This window comes from Melanerpes formicivorus, unplaced genomic scaffold (genome assembly GCF_026170545.1).
Source record: "Melanerpes formicivorus ecotype bairdi unplaced genomic scaffold, bMelFor1.0.p_v2 SCAF_40, whole genome shotgun sequence".
Classification (NCBI taxonomy): Eukaryota; Metazoa; Chordata; class Aves; order Piciformes; family Picidae; genus Melanerpes; species Melanerpes formicivorus.
In genome coordinates, this window is record NW_027142392.1 from 3,384,316 (window position 1) to 3,411,377 (window position 27,062).

Consider the following 27,062-nt stretch of genomic DNA (forward strand, 5'->3'; position numbering starts at 1 on the left):
TGTAGTGTACCAAGTGTATATTTCAATTTACTGTATGCAGTCTAACAACAAATTTGGTCATAATTTACCAGATATACATAAATGATTTTAAGTAGTAAAAGAAGATTCAGTTCCAAGAGAATAAAGTTCACACCTTCAGGGGGAAAAAAAAACTGAAACAAAACAAAACCAAAACAAAATAAAAACAAAAACCAAAAAATCAAACCAAAACAAAAGGAAAATACATTGAGAATGTAGAGCCAGGTCCAGTTTCTAAGTATTAAGTGAGCAGTATTCTAGTAAAGCAGATTTAGGTGACTTTCAGAGATAGATATATATATATATATTTATATATATAGACAGATCTACCAATTGTAAACTATGGTTTTAAAGGGGGATAAATGGGATGGGGGGTGGGGGAAAGAATCTTTATGCTATACTTACATATTCACAAAGCAGAACATTACTTTAAACGTTTAAAATACTTTTGTCATCCATATCATCTTTGCCCAACCTAATTTCTACTTTGGACCCCACCAGAATTACATGTTACTCATTGGAGTTTAGAGCAGTAAGATGGATTCTTCATTGGAGAGGAGGAAAAGAAAAGAAAGAGCCCAAACAAAACCTCAAAGAAAGCAAGAAAAGGCACCCCACCCTCCCCTAAAAAAAAACCACCTGACCACCTGTCAGGTTTCCAACGAGGTGGAAACTAGCAAGGAAACAAGTGGATGATTAAAAAAAACAGAGAAGGGTTTTAATTCCCATATAAGTGTAGTTCAAAATTATCTCAGCTTCAGCCAGCAAAAACCAATGCCTTAACAGCACATTACTGTTCCACTGATGTAAGGGACAACAGCAAAGCTTGTCTCTTTAAATACATACCAAGTGTGACCAGGTGGAGCACCATTAAGAGTCTGTCCGTCAAGAGTTCAGAGTTGTCCACACAACTTGCATAATTTAGTTACCTGATATAAAGTAGGGGGGGAAAAAAAAATATATATATACTCATTTGAAAATGAAACAAAGCTGAAAAATAGGGTGACCCTCCATTGTGAGTAGTTTTATACAGTACTGTGACACTGGCCTAGCTACGTGTTGTGGTGAATGCTCTGCATATTTACTTGTGGCGACGTCGTACTACATCGGATGTATTGTGCCAATGATTGCCTGAAGCCATTTGCCTCAGGCTAGACGAGACAGAGGAGCTCAGGATGAAGGTGTAATGCCCTCCTCTCCCTAGGAAAGAGGTCTGAAATCATTGGTACAATGTTACAAGGAAAAAAAAAGGAAAATCCACGTGGCTACAAAAGTTCAAGTTTGAGTGTGTCCTAGGAAATTGTTTAGAAGTGTGCAGGGAACATCATCCTGAAAAGTAAACAACTCAGCATTATTTAGCTTTGGACTTTCTGTTCAAAAGAAGTAAGAACCCAGCAAATTAATTCATCAAGTTGAATGTAATTGGTTTATATTACACACTAGCAACAGCCCATTAAAGTACAAAAGAATAGAAAAGTCGTTTGCGTTCATCTGAATGACGAGGGATGGGCACAAGAGCCTAGTGTCCAACTCACACCACACCAACTAGCCAGAAACCAGACGAGTAAGAAATTACCAACCAAGGAGCTGTTTAATATGACACTTTCTCCATTCCTTGTGTTTTTATTCTGTGGGACTGAGGTATACACCAGGGAAGTCAGAAAGTTTGAGCGGAGGGGAGCCTTACAGGAGGGAGGGAGGGAGCACATCAGATAGCTTTCAACAGGACTACCTCTCTTGACTGAGGGGCAGAGGAGTTACCCATGCTCTGCTCAGTCTGTTGGTCTGAGATTGGTCATTTCTTCGGCAAGATCATTTTGGAACTGTGGAAGCGATCCCCCTGTAACTGAGAACTGAAAACTGTGAAGGAATAGCCGCTAAATTAATGCCATCATTCGCTTCTCCAGTGCGTACCGCCTCTGCCAGCCGCGGGCACGCTTCCGCCCGTGCGCGCGCCTCGCCTCGGCAGGGCGCTGGCATTAGCTCTGATGCCTATTTCAAATGATTGGCTTTCACCTATCGAGAGTGAGGGAGAGGTAAGATTTGTATGGCCAAGACATGCTTGTGGGAAGGAGGGCTGCTAGCCCAGATTAGCTTTACCGCTTCACTGACCAGGTACGGGTGGGTCTGGGAAAGCTGTCTCTGTTTCCATACCAAGTAGCCATTCTCTCCATTCATGTCCACAGACACATGAATGTGTAACATAAGTACAGTCACTACTATGTCTGAAGAGGACCCCAGTAGCTATAGCCTATAAATAATAAAAAATACATTTTTCTTTTGATAACTGACTGTAGATGTGAGGACTCTGTATAATTCAACCCAATGGTTGGATGCTGTACAGTCCTGTGCAAATATCATAAAAAAATTAATAATCCTTTTTTTTGTTTGTTTTTGTTTTTTTTTTTTTTTTGCTATAAGGCTTTGACCCTACTTGTTTCACAGCAACATAACTACCATCCAGCCTGTACCATATTTGCAAGCCTTCAGTCCCCAGGTGGACGTGGGCCCACCCGTGCAGTGTCCGCCCGTGGCACCCTCAAGTCAGATGCTCTGTCAGTCATCTAAAGGCATGCAGACCTCCCCAGACTCGTCCCATCGAGACTGCTCGTTCTGTTCTTCTACGTCGTCACCCAGCTCCTCGTCACCTTCTCCCACTTCGTTCTCCTCGTATTCTTCATCCCGAGGGAAATCTGTGTCCTGCACCTGGTCTGCTCCCTCTTGCCCTCCAGGTTGAGATTTATCTGCACAGTCTACACAAACTCCGTAACGTCGTGATCCGTGTCTTATTCCAACGCTGGCTGCTAGCATGAAGATCTTCTTACACACCATGCACTTGTACTTTTTATCCTTTTTATGCACCTACAGAAGATAAACACACAGACCAGGCTGCATTTGTATACACTACTAGAAAAACGAGTCACTGCTAATACAGAAACCTGTTTTGTGAACTCTTCCAAAGGATGCCCAACACTGTTCAAAGTAATGCTGCTAGAGGTCCACTCCGTGGCTCTGGCCAGGGTGATCTGGTGTGAGGTGTCCCTGCCCATGGCAGGGGGGTTGGAATGAGATGATCCTCGTAGTCCCTTCCAACCCTGACTGATTCTACAATTCTAACTTCCTTACAGACTAGACACAAAGCACCTGCAAACCACCCAAGCCAGATAATACTTTCTCTGGATCCCCAGATAAACAGCACTCAAGCCAAATCCCAACTTATGCAACATGCACAGGACAGGCTAAGCTCAGTTGCTGCTTATTGTACTGGTGTAATGCAAGTCAGAAGGACATCTACTTTATGCATCTCAGATGCTTTTCACTCTTCCCTGAGCCTTAAAGCAGACACTATGCTATAGCTTGGTCTAGCTGTGAGACAAGTATTTAAGCAGAATTTGTGTCACTGCTGATGAACAAGGTGTCCTTGTAGAAAATGATGATGCAGCACTGTAGCACAATTCTGTTTCAGTAACACCAAGCCAAAACTGCCTTTCATTACCTACAGAATACTTACATATACTGCATCTCTAACACATCACTTTCAAAATCATCCTGAAATTAGCAACTGCCTTAATTGATACTGCATTTTTCCACTAAAAATGTAAGTGGGATAATTTATGACAAAAGAGATGCTTATCTTTGTCCAGTTTAGACTAAGATAAAACCATTTCCATGATGGTAGCTCAGCGAACAGTGCTTCTCCCACAAAGCCCCACTGGTCCCTGTGCAGACACACACACATTTGAGGTTACCTACCAAGGAATGTCTCTTTACATGCTCTCTTCGAGTAAACAGCTTCCCACAGATGTCACAACTGAAAGATCTCACGCCTGTGTGAATGAGCAAGTGTCTCTTTAGTGTTCTTCTGTATTTGGCTACATAATTACAGTGTGGACACTTCAACTTGTTCATGATTAAAGCAGAGGAATCACCTACAAGACAAGCCATCAGGAGAAAAGAAGGTGAAACACACACAAAAACACAAAACTATTTCACTGTGTTCTTCCTGGTGCACAAAGGTGCCAAACAACAAAGGACCTTCATCACTTCTCATCACCCAAACTAGGACAATGCCTGCCTGCAGAAACCACAAATGCTGGCGGGTTCTGCACATATGATCTTGCTAGAAAAACATTTGTAACCAAGGAGCTTTTGCTATGCAAGTACAGATCAGCTATTTGAAAAGAAGTCTTATTTCATCAATCTAAGTTAGCTACAACTTAGCAGTATTCCATTCTCTAGAGGTCACCTACAGCAGGAAATGCTTTATTCTGGATTAGAAACTCTCTAGCTACGCAGCATTTTGACAGATATAATCTTCTCTCCCAATATTCTACTTAGAATTATGTACAGGAACTGCCTGCCAAGATCTGACTCTACAAATAAATAAAGTATAACTAAGCAAGAACAAATATTGACCAAAGGAGTGGGACAGTAAGAAGGAGAGGAATTCTGAAGTATCTAAAAGGGAAGTTATTGGTTCAGATCTTCGACCAAAATAGACTTTGGGTAGAGAATAGCTAACAGTAGGGAAAAATAGAGAGCAGAAAAAGCAGTCTGGAAGTAGCAATATCCCACTTCCTCTTGATGATGGAAGAGAGCCATTCACATATCCTTGGACCAAGACTAGCACAACCTGCTCAAAGGACACCTGCAAAATAGCTGAAACAGGAACGTTCAGGACAGTGTGACAGCTATGAAGAAGGCCACACAGGAATACAAGGATTATTTTGACTAACAGGGTCCTGACTCAACCTTCTGTAGGTAAGAACATTTATGGCATGACCAGAACCATGTAGAAGCACCAGCAAAGGCAACATGATTATATGCATAAGGTTTAGAATGTTGATGCTGGCATAAAGAAAGCAAAAGGAATTGTGTGCTATACTCATGGGCCTGCATGTTTGGATCCAAGATGCCTCCTCCCAGCTTTAAAATCCATCATAGGAGAGAAGCTAAATGTTGCTAACACGCAGAAGTTTGCCTTGGTGTACTGGAGCACTCACGCGAGCTGCATGTCAACATCATGTCACACCATGGCTTGCTTTAGGAAAAGTAAGTTCACAAAAGATTTCAAATGGCACATCAACAGGGCTGTGGCAGACAGGCAGGCATCAGGGCTGTACCTGGGAATTTAATGGTTGCAGAACAGGCAGACCTAAGACCCAAGTTCTAATCCCTTGCCTGCTAGTGACCTTTACCTTCTGATGACCCAATTTCTCCCACTGTAAAACTGAACTATTTACAGCTGGAAGTTACAGAGAAGCAGTCAGCATTACTGTGACCCAGCCATCAAGGAGATCCTCTTTGTACTGAAGACTTCATGTATTTTGAGGATCTAGCAGTTTTAGATGTGATGGGGTTTTGGTGTGTTTTCAGACAGAAAAATAATTACAGGTAATTGCTTGCTTGAACTACTAAGAGAGGCGCACAAGCTGTGAGAGGGCAGGTTATGGAGCATAGGTCTGGCTAAAAAGCGCTTGAGCTATGGCTGCACTGCATTAGAAATCTTCATTACAATAAAGCAGTAAGAGCTACTTTTAAATTTATGTTCAACTTTGTATCTTCATCATCCAAGTGGTCCATTTAAAAGCCCATTTCTCTGTAGCTGGATTAGTAAGGGGGAAAAATGCTATCCCTGAAGAGCTCAGGTTTTCATACTCAGGAACAGAAAAGCTGGTATGAATAGTGTTCTGCTTTGCCTTTTCCACACTTCTGAATGCCTTTTTCTCCCTCCAAGAAATGACTCCAGTTTACATTATCCAGAAAGGCAAATGATATGGAAAAGGCTTATGTAAACATTTCATCATATACATCTCTAAACAAAGGGATCCAATATTACCAGCAGGGACACAGCAGACCAAGCACGCCTACCAAAAGCTGAAGAACCACCTCCCCTCCAGCAGGTAATACTTGCCATTTTCCCAAGCTTCTTTTGGCCAAGACTCTGGCAGCAGTCCATACTTGAAGTCGCTTGAAGTACCCGGCAGCAGTCCATACTTGAAGTCACTCGAAGTACCCGGCAGCAATCCGTACTTGAAGTCATTTGAAGTACCCGGCAGCAGTCCGTACTTGAAGTCACTTGAAGAACCTGTTACAGACAGTTTTTACTTTAGCTGCCTGGGTTCTGACCAGCCATGTTGTTTCACAAACTATCCATCCTTTTAAAAGAGAGAGTTTCAAGCCTTACAATCATGACTATAACCTTTTTTCCCCTGCCTTCAATACTGAAACGAAGAAGTAACTGCGTTATTTGGACTGCTCTCCATGGCACCGTCCTGAGGAAAACTCAAAGCCCTTTTTCATACTCTAGGAACTTTCCCACCAAGGATATTTATTCACTCACTATCACCACCACATAGCTACAAAGTTTTCCACTGGATTCTCTTTACAACTGCTCTGTGCAGTGACTTCATCTGCTCTGCCACAGGCAGTCTAACTGGTACAAAAGTAAACATTTTCTGCTGGAGGTGTCATTTTTTTCCTGACTTAAAATATCTCAGTGGTATGTTAAGTGCTTTAAATATCTTGGTTTATATAAAGTATCCTACAGTGATCTCTAAGTCCATTTTTCAATAATCATCCCTCTATAACCACATCAATTCAAGAGACCATAATTATGTGGAATACACCAGCCCCAAAGACTACTTTGCATATTTACTTTTGGTCTTCAGAGGAGCTCTTTGTGCAGTTTGCTTGGTCTTTCTAGCTTTTTCCCCTCCTTCTTCTAAAGGTTAAAAGAAAAAAAACCACTCAGAACTGAACAGTGCCTTACAAAGGTCCTTGCTGGTTTAACTGCTGACTTTTGTAACAGGTAAGAACCATATGAGTGAATACAGAATCACTATTACCCAGCACACAGCTATAAATAGTACACAAGAAAGCTGCACTTAGCATCTGACAAAAACCTGCTTGTGGGGCCAAGACTCTACTGGCACCAGTGGGGAAAAAAATAAAAAAGGAAATAAAAATAAATAAATAACTCATTCTTCCCTCCAATCCCCAAGACAGGAGCTTGCTGGAAAACATGAACTCAGCAAGCCATTACTTTCCTCCCAGGCACACAGTTGTCAAACAAACCAGCTGCAGTGGAAACTGGCAGATCTCCTTTTATTTGTTTGGATGGTGCTCAGCTCCTCATGCTGGACTTCCAGTGCCACTGTTGTGAAAAGTCTCCTGAAGGGCTTCCCAGCAAATAGAAACAGTTTTGCTTTCAAACCTGAGACCATGTATTTTCATAGCCCAAGTGTTCTTCTTTCCTTTCTCCCCCTGCTGCTGATTTTAAGGACTTTCCTGGGAAAGGAAGTTCTTAGTGCAAAGCAGAATTTCATGCAGCTAGCAGTAAGCTGCACATTGACAGTCCCAAGCTCCACTTTTGCTGGAGCAAAGCACAGACTGCAAACCCTCACAGCACTAGGCACACACAGTAGTTCTGTTTACTGCTCACGCAGTGTTAGTTGGCAGCAGTGGTGTCATCTGCAGCCTAAGACAAGAGTTCCAAAGGAAATCAATTACCAAATAGGAAGCTTGCAGTTCTGTCCTTCAGACAATGGCAAGCAATGAGCAGAGACAAATCATGGCTGCCAAATGAGGTGTTCTATCAGAGCTGTTACAAAGCAGAGCTTGAGTGGAGGAAAGAAGAGAAATCCCAGAATTTTAGGTCACCCACCCAGTTATTTTGGTATACAGAGAAAAAAGGGGGAAATAAATCTCCCTCTCAAGAAACAAAGTAGTGAGGAAAGTATTTTTCCTTTAGTTACTAACTCTAATAACTATTGTTATGTCCAAAAGAGGCAAGAACTCCTGACACCAACGTGGAGCCATGAACTTCAGCAATGGCATCTCACAACAGCTTGAGGAATACAACACAGACACCCTATAGACATGCCAACTACACATTCCTTTGAGGTGAGCAGTTCAACTTCCTTCTGTAACACACAAGGAAGGAGTAGCGAGGAAGCAGTGTTGTCCAGCTCTGGGCAACAGCAAAGATGACTTGACCTCAAGGCTAAAAGCCTCCAAATTAAAGCAGATCTCAGGATCCAGCAGAAAAAAAAACAAACTAGGCTTTTATAATGCTTAAAAATATTAGTACTTTTCTTTACAGGTTTTTCCTCCCTAACAGTGCTGCTTTGTCTTTAGTTGACATTGAAGTCAGTGGAAGATAAGTGATCAAAATATTCCCCTCCCTTATGGGAGAAGTATCTGCAAGCTCAACAGAAGCAGCATTTACTGCTCCCCGATTTAACAGGCATGCTGTGCACAGGGGACATGGCACAGCTTCTTCCTCCCAAGTGAGCATACAGCAAAGACTGAGTGGCACCAAGCAGAGCACATCCAGAACACTGGCACTTGAACAGTTCTAGATCTAAGAGAACACAAACTGAATGTCACTGGGGACATTCATGCTCACAGCTGGTACTGAGGTTTGAGAGAAGTTAGAAGCTTAAAACTCTGCACAGATCTAGATCTTAACTGAAGACCTGGCATACAGACAGACTTAAAAGCTGCAGTTCAGTGCAGATAATAGCTACTAAATCTTTCTACCTCCAGTTTGATGAGAAGACCTGCTAGAACATGAAAGAGCACTGCCACAGATACCACAAGAGATAAGAGGTTGCTAGACTCTTCAGTCTCTGCACAGTACAGGACTAAGTAGATCATAATTAAACCTAATGCTTATTCTTGGAATAATTTGTTGACCTAGAAAACTTGCTTGCTAGATTAAGCACACAGACAATGTGCTCAGAAGAAAACAACAGGAAAGGCCTTTTTCATGTCCAGTGGCTCATCCATACAGGAGAGACATGAATCCCATATGGCAGTGGAAGTGCAATAGCCTGCCTCTGCTAGTTTTCCAGGTGGCCTACAGTCAGGTAAGCTCCCAGCCCCAGCAGAGCCAAGCCTTATGGACCCCTGTGGCTCCCAGCATCTTCTCCCACTCGGGCAACTGTCCCCTGAAACCTGCTTGCATAACTGCAGCTATAGCAATCATCTGACCTGCTCTGTCAGCTTCAACCCAGGGGATTTTGAGAGGAGACAGGTAATAGCTACACATGCAGCTGTACTGGCAGGCTGGGGGTGCAGAGGGCCAAACGTAGACAGCAGTAAGGAAGACCAATCAAGGTTAATCAGAAGCAATAATGTTCTGTATCTCCAGACCAAGGCATCTCACACCTTTCCTCTGATCTAAGGGTACTTTTATAGTTTAGGTGATTCCTAAAAGGGGTGAAATTTATTAATCCAATGTCCCTTAGTCCCCAACTGCATGAAGAAGAGGTTTCTATCAGTACCCCCATCTTAAAACCCACTAAATCCAAAGCAATAAAACCAAAATAGAATACAAATAATAAGATTAAGAAGTGCCAGAACTGAAATTCTTAAGATGTCCATTTGAGAAGAGATAAAGAGAGTAAAACATAATGAAGTAATTGTGCAGGCTTCTAGACAACTAACCAAAACCTTCTGGAAGGATTTTACATTCTACCTTGCTCATTCTCAGGAAAAATCATAACCAGAGGCCAGACTCACTGATTTTCAGTTGTGAAGGGATGAAGCAGGGGGGGTGTCAAAAGGACAGAACCCAACTGAATAGAAACATCTGTGACCAAAACCAGGTTGGGTTTTTTGGTGAAGAAAAAGAATCATGGAGTAGGGAATAGACACAGTTGCCTGTAATGAAGTTATCTTCTGATTGCTTTATACACATTAACACTAAATACAATGTCAAAACCAGAGGAAAAGGAGCACTGCTATTTTCCCACCAGTTTGTATGACACTGACTGCTCTTACAGATCAATTAAAAAAGACAAAGTAGACTTAGGCCATAGCTTCCAAGGATTGTGAAGAGAGCAGTGCTAATCTGCTGATACAATCTGGCTGCTATTAGAGAACTGGATTTGTTGCTCCTGTTGGGCAACAGGGCAGAGAAAGCCAGCACTGCCATGACTGACATTCTGGGAAGGTGAGGGAAAGAAAATACGTTGTACTCCACTTGCTCCCAGAGCACTAGTCACACCTGGAACCTGGCTTCTGAAAAGGGATCAAAGCATGTTACTTCTGAGCTGTCTGCTCCAAGAGGCAGCTGAGACAAACTTGAGACACTTCATCAATGCAGTCTTACTCATTCTCCCAACTGCCCTGAGTTTTCTTTATTTCCCCTTCATGAAAAAAAAAGTGGTTCACTGACTTGACTATGGAGACAGATCACTGACAAATAACCATCAGCTGATGTCAAATATATCATCCACTTGCTTATCATGTATTCCCTGAAAACCTACTCCCTGAGACAGGGGTGCCATCTCCCTTAGAAAGCTGTTTTGCTGATCTCTGCCCACAGTGAAGGGCAAGACAGTAAAAGCTGTCCTCATCCAGACCAGTTATTTGTGGGAGTTACTGTTCTCAGGAAGTTATTGTTCTCAGAGTGTATTATCAGAGACTCAAACAAAAACTTGGGTCTGGAGGGATCTCTGAAGGTCACCTACCTCCTACTCACAGCAGGGCTCACATCAAAGCTGGACTGGATGTTGCTTTGGACCTTGCCAAGTTTTACATAACTGCAAGGACAGGAGATTCCATAAGGCCTCTAAGCAATCTGTTCCAACATAACCACTCTCATGGCTAGTGGTCTTCTTCATATACATCCTCAACCTCTTTGGCTGCAACTTGTGACAACCAACTCTTGCCCTTTCACTACACACATCAGGGTTTTCTCTGTAGCCTCATTAAGGCAGAAGACAGCAGGTTGATCCCTCAGCCTTCTCCCTACTGTTGGTCAATCACTGGAAGTCCACCTGAACAACCACCCAGTCTTGACCTCTAGCATATCAACCACTCCCCCCCATTCTGATGCCATCTGCAAACTTGCTGAGCATGTCTCCTGTCCTACTATCCTGATCTCTGATGAAGATGTAAACAGTATGGAGACTCAGTGGGCTGCTTTCTGGAAAACTTCACTTCCCTGTCAAGGAAATACCTTCATCCATAGAACTTTATTCTGATTCTGTGATCCATAAACTTCTGGACTATATTGTGAGCACAAGGGTCAGAACATGAACACTGCAAACAAGATGATTTAAAGATGCAAGAGTTTTCTCAAGTAACATATTCAAGAGGTAACTCAAAGACTTTTTCATATGAACAGTTTACTACCCCTTTGCCTCAAGTCTTCTATTTAACACATTAATAGGAGTAGGACTTTCAGGGAGATACACACCTGAAAGGCTGCATGAAACTCCTGCAGACTGACTGGCACTTAGGATTAAGGTCCTTCAGCAGAAAAACCCAACTGTTCTGTGATACTCTCTGGTAATCAAACTAAACATCTCAGCAAGAAAATAGGAGCATAAAATGATGCTCTTTGAAAAAGTGACTGCAGAACAAATCCAAGGAAATAGGCCTGTGTTTCCTCAAAGCTGCCAGTTTCTCCCTAATGGAGGGGTAAAAAAGCATTCCCATCTCAGTCCTAACATCAGGATTCCCTGACAAAGTAAAGCCATTTGTTTCTCTCTGCACCAGCACTGGAGAACTGCTCCATTTTAACAAGCCATATGGTGTAACTGATCAACACCCAGATTAGCACCATTCATTCCAGACTTACTTTACCAAAGCTTAACTTTGTCTTTAGACTGATATTTGAAGAAAAGGAAGGTAACTAGACAGAGGCCCAAACCTGTAAAAACATCAAAACAAGAAGGAAAACATCCAAACCTTTCAACCCAAACAAACAAAACAACCGCCAGAAGCCTCCTTGGGAAGCCTGCAGAAGCCCTGGGAGTACATGACAATCTAAGCCTGCTGGGTTGGCATCATGCTCTCCTTACAAAGTACTACAGAACATTACACCCTAGAGATGGGGATCAACTCAAGTCACAAGTGAGCAGATGTGTAAAAGACTGCAACTTTTACACAGCTCCTATTTGTCATACATATGACCTGAGCATGAAAGACAACTGCTGCATGACAAAAGGGCTGGGGTTTTTTTCCAGATTAAAAGAACAGCTTTTCAAAACTGTCCTCTCAAAGCCACCCCCAGCCCTGGGAATAGCCAGAAGTGACTGAAGTTCTGCAATTGTGGCTACATTTTCACAACAAAAATAGCAATTCTGATTTGGCTAACTCCCCTCTCCACTGTTTCCAATGTGAAGGTTTGAATTACTGAAGCTGACCAACAAAGGCTAGCAGCTAAAGTGAAACTGCCTGCTAAGCTGTGCTTCTACCAACATGTGTGCACTGCATGTACCACACAGAGCTCTGGGGTAAATCCTGGGCTGTATCAGGGGAAGTGTGGCTAGCAGGTCGAGGGAGGTGATCCTCCCCCTCTACTCAGCCCTGGTGAGACCCCACCTGGAGTACTGCCTCCAGTTCTGGAGCCCCTATTACAAGAGGGATGTGGAGGTGCTGGAATGTGTCCAGAGAAGGGCCACAAGGATGATCAGAGGGCTGGAGTACCTCTCCTATGAGGACAGACTGAAGGAGTTGGGGCTGTTCAGTCTGGAGAAGAGAAGGCTCCAAGGTGACCTAATTGTGGCCTTCCAGTACCTGAAGGGGGCCTACAGGAAGGCTGGGGAGGGACTTCTCAGGATCTCAGGTAGTGATAGGACTAGGGAGAATGGAATGAAGCTGGAGGTGGGGAGATTCAGGCTGGATGTGAGGAGGAGGTTCTTCACCATGAGAGTGGTGAAACCCTGGAATGGGTTGTCCAGGGAGGTGGTTGAGGCCCTGTCCCTGGAGGTGTTTAAGCCCAGGCTGGATGAGGCTCTGTCCAGCCTGATCTAGTGTGGGGTGTCCCTGCCCATGGCAGGGGGGTTGGAACTAGATGATCCTTGTAGTCCCTTCCAACCCTGAATGATACTATGATACTATGAAATGCCCAGCACAAGCTTGCTATGCTGCAGTACAAACCTTGCGAGCTATGAACGCATTTCTGGTTGGATATATTTACCAATAGCTGCCACAAACTGGCACAAGTAAGAAATGCTCCCTGACTCTCCCCTCCACCCCAAAAAAAAAAATGCCTCCAGACTCTGTACACAAGAATTCCAGAATGTACACAGAGAATAAATGGCTGGGCAGCAAACCTAGCAACTGAGCAAAACAACTCAGCAAGGATAGAGGGGCTGAGAAAGGGAAGCTGAAGGTAACATCTTTCAGATAGACTACATGCCACTATACAGCTACCAACGCTGGGGATGATCTATCCCTTCCCTCACTTTTCATAAACAAACCCCAAACCACACAACACCAAGAGTAAATAAACAGCAGCTGATGCCTTTACATCTCCATAAATTCTTCAGTGACAGTCACTCAGCAATGCAGCGCTTTCACTGGGAGCTAAGGTGGCTTAACTCTGAAGTGAACAGGCCTACTGAACACAGAAACCTTACAGGTTAAGGAAGAAACCTAGCATCATGGGTTTTCTTCCCCCCCTGCGGTGTCAGAAGGCATGAAGAATATTTTAAGCAGCCTTAAAGTGGTCTTTTAGCTCCATCAGTATCGAATGGGAATGGCCAGGGTGTGAAGTCAAGCATGTAGGTGATAAGGGGGCCGTGAATAAAAACAAGACTTTGCTTTCCAGGGCAATTACTATCTGGAAAGAAGGCTTTTTAAAGGAAGTTGTACTCTAATCCTCACAGAGGTTTAAAAAAAGCTCCACACTACTCTGAAAATCAACTGCAGTCCAAAAGGATCTGAAACATCTGCAGTAAAAACACTTTCACTCCTCAGCATGTGATAAAATAATTAGATTTGACTGACTGAGCTACAACTTTGAGCTGCAGGAGGAAAGCCAGCTGAAGAAATAGCACAGTTAACTTCTGTCTGGGCACAGCATTATCTACTCTGAAAATCATGGTGACAAATCTGGGGGTAGCTTCGTGAAGCTTTGGGATAGTACATGTAAGTCTCCTTAAGAATCAACACAGTCAGCTCTGGAAAGCATGACCAGCATTTCACAGTTGTGTTCTGAAGCCTGAGGATAGGACACCTGTACTGCACAAAACCAGCCCAAATGAACAACTAATTCCAGGAGTGATAAAACATATGAAGGGAGAGAAGAATGCAAGGAATTAGAATCACAGAGCTTTTATTATGAACTGGAAACTGACTAAGAGATGCAGACTGACTACCCTTATTTTCACCATGGTAAACAGTGAATTGTAGGATGCACCACGGCTGTAAAAACAGGAACAATGTTTTTTTTAGCAGATTATCAACTAGCAGGGAAAACAGTACCATGGGTGGGAACTTTCAGTGTGAAGAAACACAGCTCATTTCATTAACAGAGGTAAAACAGGAGAAGGTTTCTAAGTTGCAGCAAGAGTCGGTAAATGAAGTAAGGGGGTACATGCAATTTAAAATCCATCTCAACTTCATGGAGGTTTTTGAAGCTCAAAGTACTACTTTTGCAGGGAAAGTGTTAAATATAAACTCACTGGAAACACAGGGTGAAAGGAAGAAGCAGACATATCCTTATGGATACCTGTAGGAAAACTCACATTTTAGCAAGGAGCAGATAGCTCAGAAAGCTTCCAGTGTTTATTAAGTAGTATTCAGCTAGCAGGACCCAACCCAGAAAAATCCACTTACTGTGGCCTTCAAGGTAGGGGCTTTGGGGGTAAATTTTTGTAGTGAGAGGCACATTCTTAATCAGGCTTCCCTTCTACCATATCTGTGGCGCTCCTTTTCCCTCACAGAAACACCAAAACCATAAATCAAGGATACAGCAAGTCCCTTTGCCTGTAACTGGACATCTCACAACCACAAGCTGGTGTTGATTATCCCTCAGCAGCACATAGGGACAGAGCATTCCTTAGCATTCATCATAAGAATTTACTATTCTTTTTCTTCTCACAGCATTGTCTTATCTCTTCCAGGAGATATTTTCTTAGGCATTTTTAACTCCCAGTGATTATTATTTTTGGGAGCTTTTCATCTCCACAAGAGATTTTATCCACAACTAAAAAGTTACCCAATAACCTGCCAGTTACTCTACAACTCATTCTTGTCATTCTTCCAATTCTCCACTCCTCCCTCTTCCACCACCTTTTCTTGGGCATAGAGGGAGCAACTGCAAGAAGACTAAGTATGGAATGTATCTGCAGAGCAAAGCAAAACCTAGCCAGTAGTAGGGGAGGAAACAGATGCTGCAGCACAGATTATGGGTGAAAGCACCAAGTCCTACTTCCAGTTAGCTCTTCCTTTTTCAAACAATGTGTATGCATGGAGGAACTCTGTAAAAGGGTTTATTAGAAACAGCTTCCAAACCAGTTCTAACATTGACAGGAAATGGAATTATTTCCTTGGTGCCACTTATGTTGTGCTCTGAAAGTAACCAGCATCATTAGCTGACACTATTTCACAGTTCAATAAAGCAAACTCCTTGCAATCACAGAACTTTCAATGGCTTTAGGCCAGCAGCACAACACAAATTCAGGGTGTCCCTAGCCTCTCATACAGCTCTTTTCATCCAATGTATTATGTGAGTGTATTTTGGAGGCATTTTGTACAAACAAACAAATGAAAGGATGTACCTTGTAATTTAGCTAACCTGATTCCATGGACTCAGGGCCTCTTATAGCCTTTGTTTATTGACAGGCCATAAATATGGTTCTAAAAAAGCTTTTATTTTCACTTCAGCAGAAGAAACCTTGTGCAGCCTAGGAAAGCTTGGGCAGCAAGAGAAGATCCAGAAATTCACTTTCCCGAGCACACACTCCCAAAGTGAACTGCAAAGCTGAAGCAAACCTGCCCACTGAGTTCAGAGGTGAAGCCAGGCAACCCCACTGAAGCATTTACAGATTAATGTGAGCTTCTCAGCACAGCTGCTTCTCCATAGCAGCTCCTACTGCACCACACTACCGGCCAGCTCTATGGCCACAGCTTGTAGTGGCTGCTCCTGCTCCCGTGCCAGAGATGCGGTCCACAGCTCCAGCCTGCAGCACTCTGCATTGTGATGCTCATGCCTCTATCTGTTGGGCCCAGGGCAGAGGCACCACATGGCCTCTGCTGGCCTGCCCTACTTTCATCCACTGCCTCCTGCACCTCAGCAGCCACCAGCTGCGCCAACAGGCACCTGCAGCACTGTGGGCACAGGCACTGCAAGGCCCCAGCAGAAACAGCCTGACCCTGCTACCCCCAAAAGGATTTCTCTCAGCCTTGCTTTCAGACAAGTCCAGGGGTGCAGGCAGAAATTAAGGACAGTCTTCCACCAAAATAAATACTCGCAGGCTGCTTTCACAGCTGTAGTTTGTCACTGGAATCCACCAGTATCAAGCAATATTCTACACTCACAGCTGTGGATTCTGTTTCTCTCCTAATGCTACCCCTTGAACCTGGGAAGCAGAGGATATCCAGTCCCTTGCCATTTGAAGGAGGCACATATTTTAAAATGCTTTAGAAATAGGCACATCTAAAGAGCTTTGCTCCTCATGTCTCAAATCCACACCTTAGGAGTCAAACTGCTAATTCAGCTAGAAGTGATACAGGTAGATGGCAGTGTTTCAAAGATATACTTCAGCTACTCATACAGTATAGGAATTTTAACAGTAAAATCCTGAGCTTAATTACATTGCCCCAAATCCCAGCTACACTGAACAGACTGCTTTTAATTCTTTGTGTGACCACATTTGTTTAGCAACCAGATATTTAATCTTACTGTAGCATTTATATTAACCATAAATCCTTAAGGGCAAAAAATAAAACCAAAATAACTATGACTTCAGTCACTCTTGAGATCTGCTTAAAGAGAACTGTTCAACACAAAGTATTCCCTCTACCCTGTGTCATATTGTGGCATCTTCTTCCAATCCATGTCAGAAGTCTACTTTAAGAGTTTCTATTATATTAGCCATTTTGTTGTCTTCCAGACGTCCTTTCAATAAAAAGCAGCAGAAAGCTGACTTCTCCTCCCAGGTGACACTCAGGTAAGGAACATCACCAGAAAAATCTTTTGCTAGTGTAGGGAAGGAAATGATGAAGGTCCTTTCTCTCCATGCAACCAGCTAACATCAATAGGCACCAGTTACCACTCCTTGATTTTATGCCTAAGAAAGGCTACAGATGAAAGGTAAAAATTTGGTTTCTAGCAGCTAGTGAGGATCCCCAACTCAGGCATCAAACACAAACACCACATGGCACAACATTGTCATTCCCTTCTCTAGCTGAAGATACACTGCTGTGCCCTAAGTGGAGAATCAGATCATCAGTTTAGTAACCCAGCTGGTGTGAGGACTTTACTAGAAGATCCTAGTCAACATCCTTTTATAAATGTCACACTCTGATGCATTTTTTTTTATTCAATAATTTAGTTTCCAAGTGACATGACTGACATTGAGCAATATTTACCTGTTTCTTCTTTAATAAATGACAAATCCTCTTCTGGATAGGGCACTGAGGGCTGCAACGCCGAGCAATCTTCCGAGTTCTCTTCAGTATTTGGTGGGATATTATAAATAAACCTCTTTGCAGTTTGGTTTTTCCTTCTTGCTTTTCCAGGTTCTTGAACTGATTGTCCTTGTGCACCCATGTCATTCCATACAAAAACTTTTCCCTCACCTTGAGATTCATTTTCAGCAGTTTCAGGTGAGCTGTCCTGGACCCAGCTGCAGTCATTCATTTGGTAGCTTTCCATTTGGCCCTCATCGATCGAGTAACCATCGTTCTCGGTTTTGATGCTGCTTGCCAAGTTGGTAAGGTTTCGTGTTGCCCAGAAGCTGGCAACTTTCTGATCCCTTGGGGACAAACCATCCCTACTAACAGATCTTCTGTTGTAATCCACAACAACGGTCTCTGGAGCTTCCGATTTGATACTTATGTTTAAGGCATCTTTAATGAAGTTGCGGCAGGACTGGACAACCTCCGTCATCTGAAGGTAGCTGGCCACTGACATCACTTCAATGGCATTTTGGCTCGTAAGCACGAGGTTACCGGAGTATAAGAAGTCCAAGATGACAGAAAAACCTTGAACAGCAACAACATCTAAATAGGTAACAGTGGTTTGGTTACGGCTTTCTTTGTTTGTAAAGCAATAGAGAGTCTTAAAGAAGCGGCTGCCTGCAACCAGGATGTTCTTGTGAGCTCTGAAGACCCTCCCGCTCACCACAATATTAACATCACAAAGAATGCCTTTCTTCCTCTGCTCGTTGAGCTCTTGCAGGAGCTGATAGCAGTACGAGTTCTCATTTGGCCTGCTGTTAAAATCACAGTATCCTTCATTATTCAGTTCCGAGGGCAACTCTGACTCCTGCAATTAAAACAAACCACAACCATAATTAGTTCTTAATGAATGCTCTCCTTAGTCCTCCAACGCTGTAATAAGGATATGAAAACAAACTCAAATGGAGAATGTTATTCAAACCATTATTTTTAATTTATGTTCTTGGTCATAAAGGCAAGCAGGAATATGTAATTACAGAAAAGAGTTCTGAAAGCTAAGAAACATGATCTCATGCTGCACCCTCTGCCCTCCAATCTGAACCACCACCACAACCAGCAGAACTGCCTCGGGGGCAAAGGAAGTGATATTTCAGTCAAAAGCAAGGGAAGGCTTAGTTAAGTGCGAAGCGCTTGTGCTTCTTAACCCAGTATGGTGAAGATTCACCAGTCTCTCTGGCTAAAGATTTAACTACCTGGTTCTCATGTATCCAACCCCTTGCTCTTCCCCAGAAATCTCCAGTTCAAAAGGTTAAGTAGAACCCTGACAACCCATTCAAGATTTTCTCAGGCCGAGAGATGAATACGTCAAGATTAGGCCTGTATCTCCCCATCTAACTGTTTTAAAGGAAACATATTACTGGAGGAGTAATAACAGGAGATATATTTCTCATGCAGCTCTACAAATTAGGCATTTATTCTTTACTTTCTAGTCGTGGCAGGTTCAGGATTAAATGGCTATATGATGTGACAAGGAGAGAATACTGCAGGCGACCAAAAGTTAAGCTTCCATCATTGAAACAAAGACTGCACTGAAACTTTCCAGCAGCAGCACCTTTCACTGGTACATACTTGGTATACAGACAACATGTATTAATTTGTTTCTCTACAAGCCTTTAGGATGTGACCTCACACATGGCTTGAAATCTTTCCTAGAAGTAGTATGAGGCAATCTAACATTGAGAAAAGAGCTGTTTATGAAAGATTAGTTCAGATACTGAGAGGCTGGGATAACAAGAGAGCTGAACTGGATTTTAGAGCATTTAGAAAACTTTTAACTGTTGTTTAGACAGACAATTCAGAGCTGCTACAAAGCAACAGCTAAGAGAAAGACTACACACAGGCATATTTGAGGCCATACTCACATTGATGGACATGTGCTGCCATCAAGAGCAGCACCGATGACTGTTTTACACTGCACCTCTAAAACTCTCTTTTCCTCTAACAAATAAGGCCAGTACAAAACTAGCTGGCTCCAATGTGCTTCAGGATGAGAGAATACCAGATTTTGCAAATGATATTATTGTTTTCTCCTCATTTTCTGAAACATAATCTCAGATTTTGGGGCTAGAGGTTCAAGCTCAATTGCCTCAAGATCAGATCAAAACCAGCAGTAACAAGGTAATGTTAATGCTGCCACAAGCTTATAATCTACACCAGGGCTAAAAAAGTACTAGCCTTTATTTGGAACTATGGTGGAAGCCAGCTTTTTGTTGTTGTTGCTTCTTTTTGTCTGTTTGGGGTTTTTAAAGTCACTTTCCACCACATAGGAATTAGTGTATTAAATGACTACTCACCTCAGGTTATAATCACCCCAGTGTGGATCACTGGGATGACAACTTAGCCTGTAACTGTATCCTCTAAAACAGTATTTACATCTACAAGCAGCAAAGGATGCCCAGCACAACCAAAAAGGAAATAGTATTATTTCATCATCTCCTACAGAGAAACTCCAGTTTGACATCACATTTCAGTTGCTTTTAGATCTCCACCCTTTCCACACAAAAACCCCCACACTTCAGTGAAGAGGCAGAAATAAAAGCAATTAGGCTTTTACGTGAAAACAAGCAACAGATCTCTGTCCAACCTTGCCTTGGTATTTTCTGCATGCTCCCTGACATACTCAAGTACTCCCGCAGATCAGAGCTCTGAAAGAGAAAGCGTGTCTCAAATGTGTGACAGCTAAGTATGGCTCTATACATTCTCAGTGGATTTCAGATCTCGACTAGCTTCCTGTCACTCCAGCAACAGAGCACTGCATCGTTTCAAAACACCAGTTACACTGACTTTGGATCAAATTAAGCTGAAAATTGTAGTACCCTAAAGCGCTTGTCACTCTAGTCAAAGTCAATCATGAGTGACTCACACCTCACATAGTAAATGTTAGGTAGGTGCCATGAGAGCTGACAATTCCATTCTCTGGGAACACCTTAAACACCACAAAAATTGGACAGATAATCAGGGCCAGATCATCTCTTTTTAGAATAGAATAAACCAGGTTGGAAGAGACCTTCAAGACCATCATGTCCAACCTATCAGCCAACACCACCTAATCAACTAACCCATGCAACCAAGCACACTATCAAGTCTCCTCCTGAACACGTCCAGTGATGGTGACTCCACCACCCCCCCAGGCAGCCCATTCCAATGGGCAATCACTCTCTCTGTGTAAAACTTCCTCCTGACCTCCAGCCTAAACCTCCCCTGGTGCAGCCTGAGAATGTGTCCTCTTGTTCTGGTGCTGGCTGCCTGGGAGAAGAGACCAACCTCTGCCTGTCTACAACCTCCCTTCAGGTAGTTGTAGAGAGCAATAAAGTCACCCCTGAGCCTCCTCTTCTCCAGGCTTAGCAACCCCAGCTCCCTCAGCCTCTCCTCATAGGGCTTGTGTTCCAAACCCCTCACCAACTTTGCTGCCCTTCTCTGGACACACTCCAGCAAGTCAACATCCTTCCTAAACTGAGGGGCCCAGAACTGGACACAGGACTCGAGGTGTGGCCTAACCAGTGCAGTGTACAGGAGCAGAATGACTTCCCTGCTCCTGCTGGCCACACTGTTCCTGATGCAGGCCAGGATGCCATTTACAAATGCCCAATTCATGAATGGAGATAGAGCACATTTTAACTGTTTATCCAGCATATCAAGCTGATAAAAGAGGAAATCAAGATGTGAAATGTGTATTTTTTTTTGTTTTCCCAATAAAATGACAAGCCAGGAGGATGAAAAGAAGCTGCAAATCATAAATATGCTACAGAAACTGAAGACTGAAGTCTTCATTATGGAAAGACCAGAAGGCTGGGTGAAAACAAGTGGGATTAGGGAACTGGTGTCCAAGCTGTCTATCAGGGAGTGTGTTGAGGGCAAGAGATCAATAGTACGGCTTCACATCAATGACTGCATAAAGCCTTTTAAAACTAACTGCAACATTGGAGCAGCTGTTTAACTGCTGGTGTGGAGGTACCTAACCCTAATGCCACATCTCACATGCAATGAAAACCACGTGACCCATCCTTGGGCCTATGCACACCAAGTGTGACAAGCAGAATTAACATTTACTGTGAGAAAAGGAAAAATAGAATATCCCTCAGAGTTTTAAACATCTCCCCTTGGTACAAGAACAAGTGAAACAGTTCAACAGGCTAAGTGCAGAAAATAATCACAGAACACTGAAAAAAAGTGTGTCTTCAAGCTTCTGTTGCTATGTTGTGTTCCTGGTACATCACCACAAGGGTAGTGTTTTTCTGGTGAGAACCACAAGCTAATGGTATTTGCTTATATGTTAACCATATCTTCAGAATCAAGACCAAATATTTCCATCCCCTAAGTTACCTCAACACCAAACCACCCTGTCCTTTAATAAAAGCTGATTAGAAATCCCAAACAAAAATCAGGGCCATTTCATTTGTATTTGTTGAATCCACAGCATCATACCTCTGAAAAGCTTCTCTCTGTAGGTGAGATTAGAAGTGGTCCAACAGAACAGACCGCTCAAGGAAACCAGGACTGTTCAGTTTCAACTAGACTCATCTGAACACATCCAAAAATAAGTGTATATAAATCACTAATCAAACTTGCCCAGAAGTTAATAGCAGAAAGAGAGGATCAAAACCTGCTACTACAAGCTTGCTTTTCTTTCTCCTCCTGGGTCACCAGCATATGCTGTCTCCTGGGGGATTAAAGTCAAAACAAAAAAAGGAGAAACACCCAAACCCAATCTAGCCATACCCTCTATCTCAGCCATATGGATTGTTAAAAGTAGTAATGCCACGCTTCTGAAATCCCTTCCCAACTACCACACCTTACTCTACAGCAGTTCCCCACAGCCCTAGATTAATTCCTATCCTGAAAGACAGATCCTCTAACAAAAGCATGCTATCAGAAACTTACAGCACATGGAGCTACAGAGGAAAACTCTCTCAAAAGATGGTCCTATCAGCTGCATACATGATGTTCCACTGCTGTTTCATGTGCCGTTGCACCTCAGCAGTTAGAACTGTTCCATTAAATGCCTAACATCCACGGTTGGAGGTCTGCTAAAAACACTACATAAAAATACAGTAAGTGATAGCACTTAGTCTGAAGACCTGACCTCCTCAGCTTTTCTGCTCTGCTAGAAGTAATTCAAAATGTTAACCTAGGAGCACTATAATGTAACTCTTACATCCAAAGCACAACTTCTATTCATCGCTGCTCACACAAAGCAAACAATTAGAGTTCACATGGAAAAAAACCAACACATCAAAGACCTTCCTCCTTTCGGAGAGCTTCTGCTTTAAACCAACACGCCTGTGAGGCTGGAGAAAGCTCTTCTGGCAGCATTTCCAAAGCTCAGCTTCAAATTATGGCCAGAGAGAAAAAGGTTTTAAGAAGCTGCTCTGAGGGGAGGAACCCACAGCAGCCAATAAATCTGCGTCTGATAGATTTAAATTGATCACAGAACTGAAAATCTTTCGCAGCCATTTCTCAGCAAGTGTCTGCTTCTCAAGACTTTTTGAAACACAGTCTATTTAAAAAGGAGGAGGGGGGAGAAAGTAGTTTCAAGCTGATAATATCTTTCCTTAAGCTTTAATGTGGAGACATTATTTCTAAAAGCAGCAGAACAGATTAAAAACAAGTCAAAATTTTGTCTCAGAAGCACCAAGTGACAACTCAACACCCTTGAATTACAGCAGCTGCAACCACTTGTGTTGTATTTTGGCATTCCAAATTAAACATATCCTCAAAATAAACCAAAATCATCACTCATTTCTGTAATATCCAACAGACCTATAGAAATTTCCACTGCTTTACTGTCTTGACACCTCCAGTTTCCTTTTCTCACTTGAACAGTGGCACTATGCCATATGTTTATTAGCAGCTGCTAAACATGCCCTGCAGTTGAAGCTTGTCAAGTCAGGAATACGTGTGTTGTCTCCAAGACAAAGGCTGAAAGATCTCACCCAAGTTTCATTCAATCTAAATGGTTTTGCTGCCTCATTATGGATGGTGGAAATATGGTCAGTGTACAAATTACTTTCTTTTGTTCCCAGTAGCTGGTATTGTATCATTCAAAAAAAAAAGGGGGGGGGAGGGGAGGGCAGGGCTATTGTTTTGGTATTATTTGAACATATGTATCAAGAGAAATACAAGTGGTATTAAAAGCATGAATGGATATGGAAATTAAACATACAAGCAGAAAGAAAACAAGATTCTTAATCAGATTTTCGATAAAGCAAGTGTAAGCCAGAAGTACATCACAAAAAACCCTACACTGAATCTGGCAAGCCTGCAATTCCTTCCCTTGTGGGAATTTAACTGAAATGTAACTAGACAGGGATGCATCCAGCACCATTTTCCACCTGCAAACACCCACCTCTGCACAGCTACCTCCCAGAAACTTGCTCTGTCCAATATTATAAAGATTCCCACGATGCTGAAAGGTTAATCTTCAAATACTTACATCAACTTTGGGGCTACTGTGACACATAAGCCAATGTTCCCTCCCCCCTTCCAGAATTTAATAGTCTTACAACAGACTGGGGACAGGAGAACAGAAAGAAAAACCTGTTAAGTTTAGTAGGAAAATCTGGTTGGAATACATGTATGTTTTACTTCATAGCATCAATCAGGGCTGGAAAGGACCACAAGGATCATCTAGTTCTAACCCCCCTGCCATGGGCAGGGACACCCCACACTAGATCAGGCTGGCCAGAGCCAGGGAAATAAACGTCCAAGGGTGGGATAAATTAACAACATCTAGTGACACAGGAGACTACACAGTGACAGGACATACCTTTGCAGGGTAATCACTCACAACTCAAAGTCAGAAACTAGGCAACAAGATGGTAAAAGGAACATACTGCAGCAACATTAAACAAAATGAACGTTTTCAAAGACAAAAAAAGGGAGAAAAAAAAATCAGAATTAATTAGAAAGAAAGAATTTAAAGGAAGTTTGGCTAAAATACTGCAGAGTGACCAGCAAATCCCGGATTGGAGGAAACTGATAAGACGACCTACTGCCATGGAACGTCTCTAACAACAGCTGCCTCAAACACACGTACTGAAAAGGTAACATCACTCATTCGAAGGTGAATGGTGCATTTATAAATCCAAAAATGCTGCTCTGAATAACATGCAGCATAAGGTTTTCCTGCAGTGCTTTTATGTAAAACTTGTGTACTCCTTCCAGCTAGTTCCAAGAAAACTTAGGTTCCACTAACATTTTATCTGCCATCCGGATATCCTACCCAAATATTAGAATAGCAGCTCTTGTCCAAGGTACTCCGAGCTCCTTAAAATGTTCGTGCAACAAACTCTATGTAACTACTGCACCGCAGTTCAGATACATTCATACAACCAAGGTGGGGCTTTAATTAACTGAACTCTTAAGAGTGAAAAACGGAGTGACTGGGGATTAATTTCGGCTAACAGCTCGAGTCCTAGCCTGAAAGCACATCAGCTTGTTCCCGCTGGCAAGTTTAAAGCCAGTCAGGCAGTCAGGGACGTTCTGCAGCGCAGACATCCTTAGGAGGAAAGGCTGCAGAAGACTGGTGATTCAACGCCAGTATTCTTCAGGAGTTTTTCATCCACGTATGTTCCAGAGTCAGCCCTGCCTTACTGCTAAGAGCAGCCAAAAAACACAGTAATTTTAAGTTCAGCAGGGAACACGAGGAGTTTCAATAGTCCTAAAGCCCGAGCGGAGCGCTGGCATATTAACATGGCTTTCAGGAAACCGCATGTTTATCTCCAACATACACCAAGCAATTGCAGACTTCTTGCTCGGTAGCTCAATCTAAAGCAACACGGTCGGGAAAAAAAAGAGATTTAGGCGAGAATGTCTTGACTACACCAAGTTACCCACTAGTGCACAGGGACTACACCGTTCGGAACAGCAGAGAAATTCCAGTTTCATGCTGGGAAGCCGCAGTTTCACACGCAGTCACTACCGGACACTCCGGTACCGCAGGAGGAAGTTGTGTCGAGTGTTTTTAAATCAGTGCCGCTACCCATACGCAACTTTTCCCACATCGCCGGTTTATCTTCACCAGATAAACAAGCGAAAGCGGCACTCGCTCCCCCCGAACCGGCAACGTTAACCGGGCACAGCCAGCAGTTCGCGCAAACGCTGCCGGCTGCAGAGCGACAGCGCTGAGTCTGCCCAGCTCCAGCGGGACTCCCCGCAGGACTCCCCGCAGGACGCACCGCGGACTGGCCTCCCGCCCCGCAGCCGGCGTGCGACAGCAGCACGGCGTGCCCAGCCCACCGGGCAGCAAGCAGCACGGGAAGCCATTTAAACCACCCCACACACGTGGCCATAAAACCCCCCGCCGGCCGCGGCAAAGGGACACCGCCGCGGCCCCCTTACCTGCTCGGCGCTGACGGGCTCGTTGAGTCGATGCTCGGCGGAGAGGTGGTGCCGCAGCAGCAGGGCTCGCTTGTAATTGCGGGTGCCCTTGCAGAGCTCGTCGTGCCCCCCGGGCAGGGCCCCGCCGGCCATGATCAGCTCGGGAGGGGCGGCGGCGGCCGCGGCGGCAGTGCACCAAGCGCAGGACATGAGACCGGTCTCCTGGCAGTAGTAGAGCCATGGGAACTCCTTGAGCCAGGAGCCCTGGAAGGAGATGTGCAGCTTCTGCAGCAGCGACTTGGGCCTGGCCAGCGGGAAATGCCTGATGCTCTCCCCCTCCCCCGCGCCCACGCTGCTGCCCTCCGCCTCGTCCCCTCCGTCGCCCCCAGACCGCCTGCTGCTGCTGCAGCTGCCGCCCTCCGCGCCGCTGCCATCGCCCAGGCTGCCCCCTTCGCCGTCCTCCTCGTCGTCGCTGCTGTCACTCAGGGAGCCGCCGTCCTGGACCAGCTCCTTCCCCTCCAGCAGACCCTCCGGTTCCAGGCTCTCCGCGCCCTCCAGCTCCATCTCCTCGTCCGCCCCCCGCCCATTGAAGTGCTTCCGCGGCCAGGCCGAGGCCTCGCAGCCATTGTTAGCGGCAGAGGGGGCGGCGAGGAGCCCCCCGCCGCCCCGAAAGGCCAGTGTCCGGCGGTTTCTCTCGGCGAACATGGGGCCGGCGGCGGGGGGCGAGACGGCGTCCTGAGGCAGCAGCAGCTCCTTCTCCTCGGTGGTGGCCTCCAGTTCCTCGGCCTCCAGCCCCTCCAGCTCCACTTCCTCGTCTGCCCCGCGCCCGTTCAGCGGCTCAGGGTCCTGCCGGTCCCAGGCCTCGGCCGCGCCGCCGGCTCCGCTGCCGGCCGCCGTCGCCGCCGCGGCGCTGACCAGGCCGCCGCCCCGGAACGCCAGAGTCCGCCGGTTCATCTCCGCGAACATGGCGGGTGCCCCTCGCCCGCCGCCTCCTCACGCCCCTAGTCCGCCGCTCCCCACCCGGCCGAGGGCTCTGCCCGCGGGAAGGGGTGGGGGGGGGTGAGAGGCGCCGGCTGCCGTGCGGGAAGGGCGGGGGTGGCGGCTGAAAGAAAACGAAGTCTGGCCGCTCTTCCCCCCCCACCCCCAAACCCCGGCCTAGATCACCGCCCGCAGTCTCCCCACAATGGATCCCGCTCGGCAGCGCTTCCGTCCCAACAGGCCCCGGATCAGGTCGAATGGCAAATGAACAACGGGCTGCTTCCCACAATGCACCGGGAGAGCCACCGCAGGGGAGG

General features: G+C 44.5%; 1 protein-coding gene across 1 annotated transcript; it reads right to left on the bottom strand.

Moving 5' to 3' along the window:
- On the bottom strand, positions 1-27,062 carry ZBTB10 (zinc finger and BTB domain containing 10). The gene is made up of 5 exons (XM_068158572.1): positions 25,789-27,062; positions 17,359-18,256; positions 5,933-6,106; positions 3,772-3,947; positions 1-2,880 (listed from the first exon to the last, which is right to left on the bottom strand). The coding sequence occupies exons 1-5, from the start codon at positions 26,731-26,733 to the stop codon at positions 2,575-2,577; spliced, it is 2,499 nt and encodes an 832-aa protein (XP_068014673.1). The 5' UTR covers positions 26,734-27,062; the 3' UTR covers positions 1-2,574.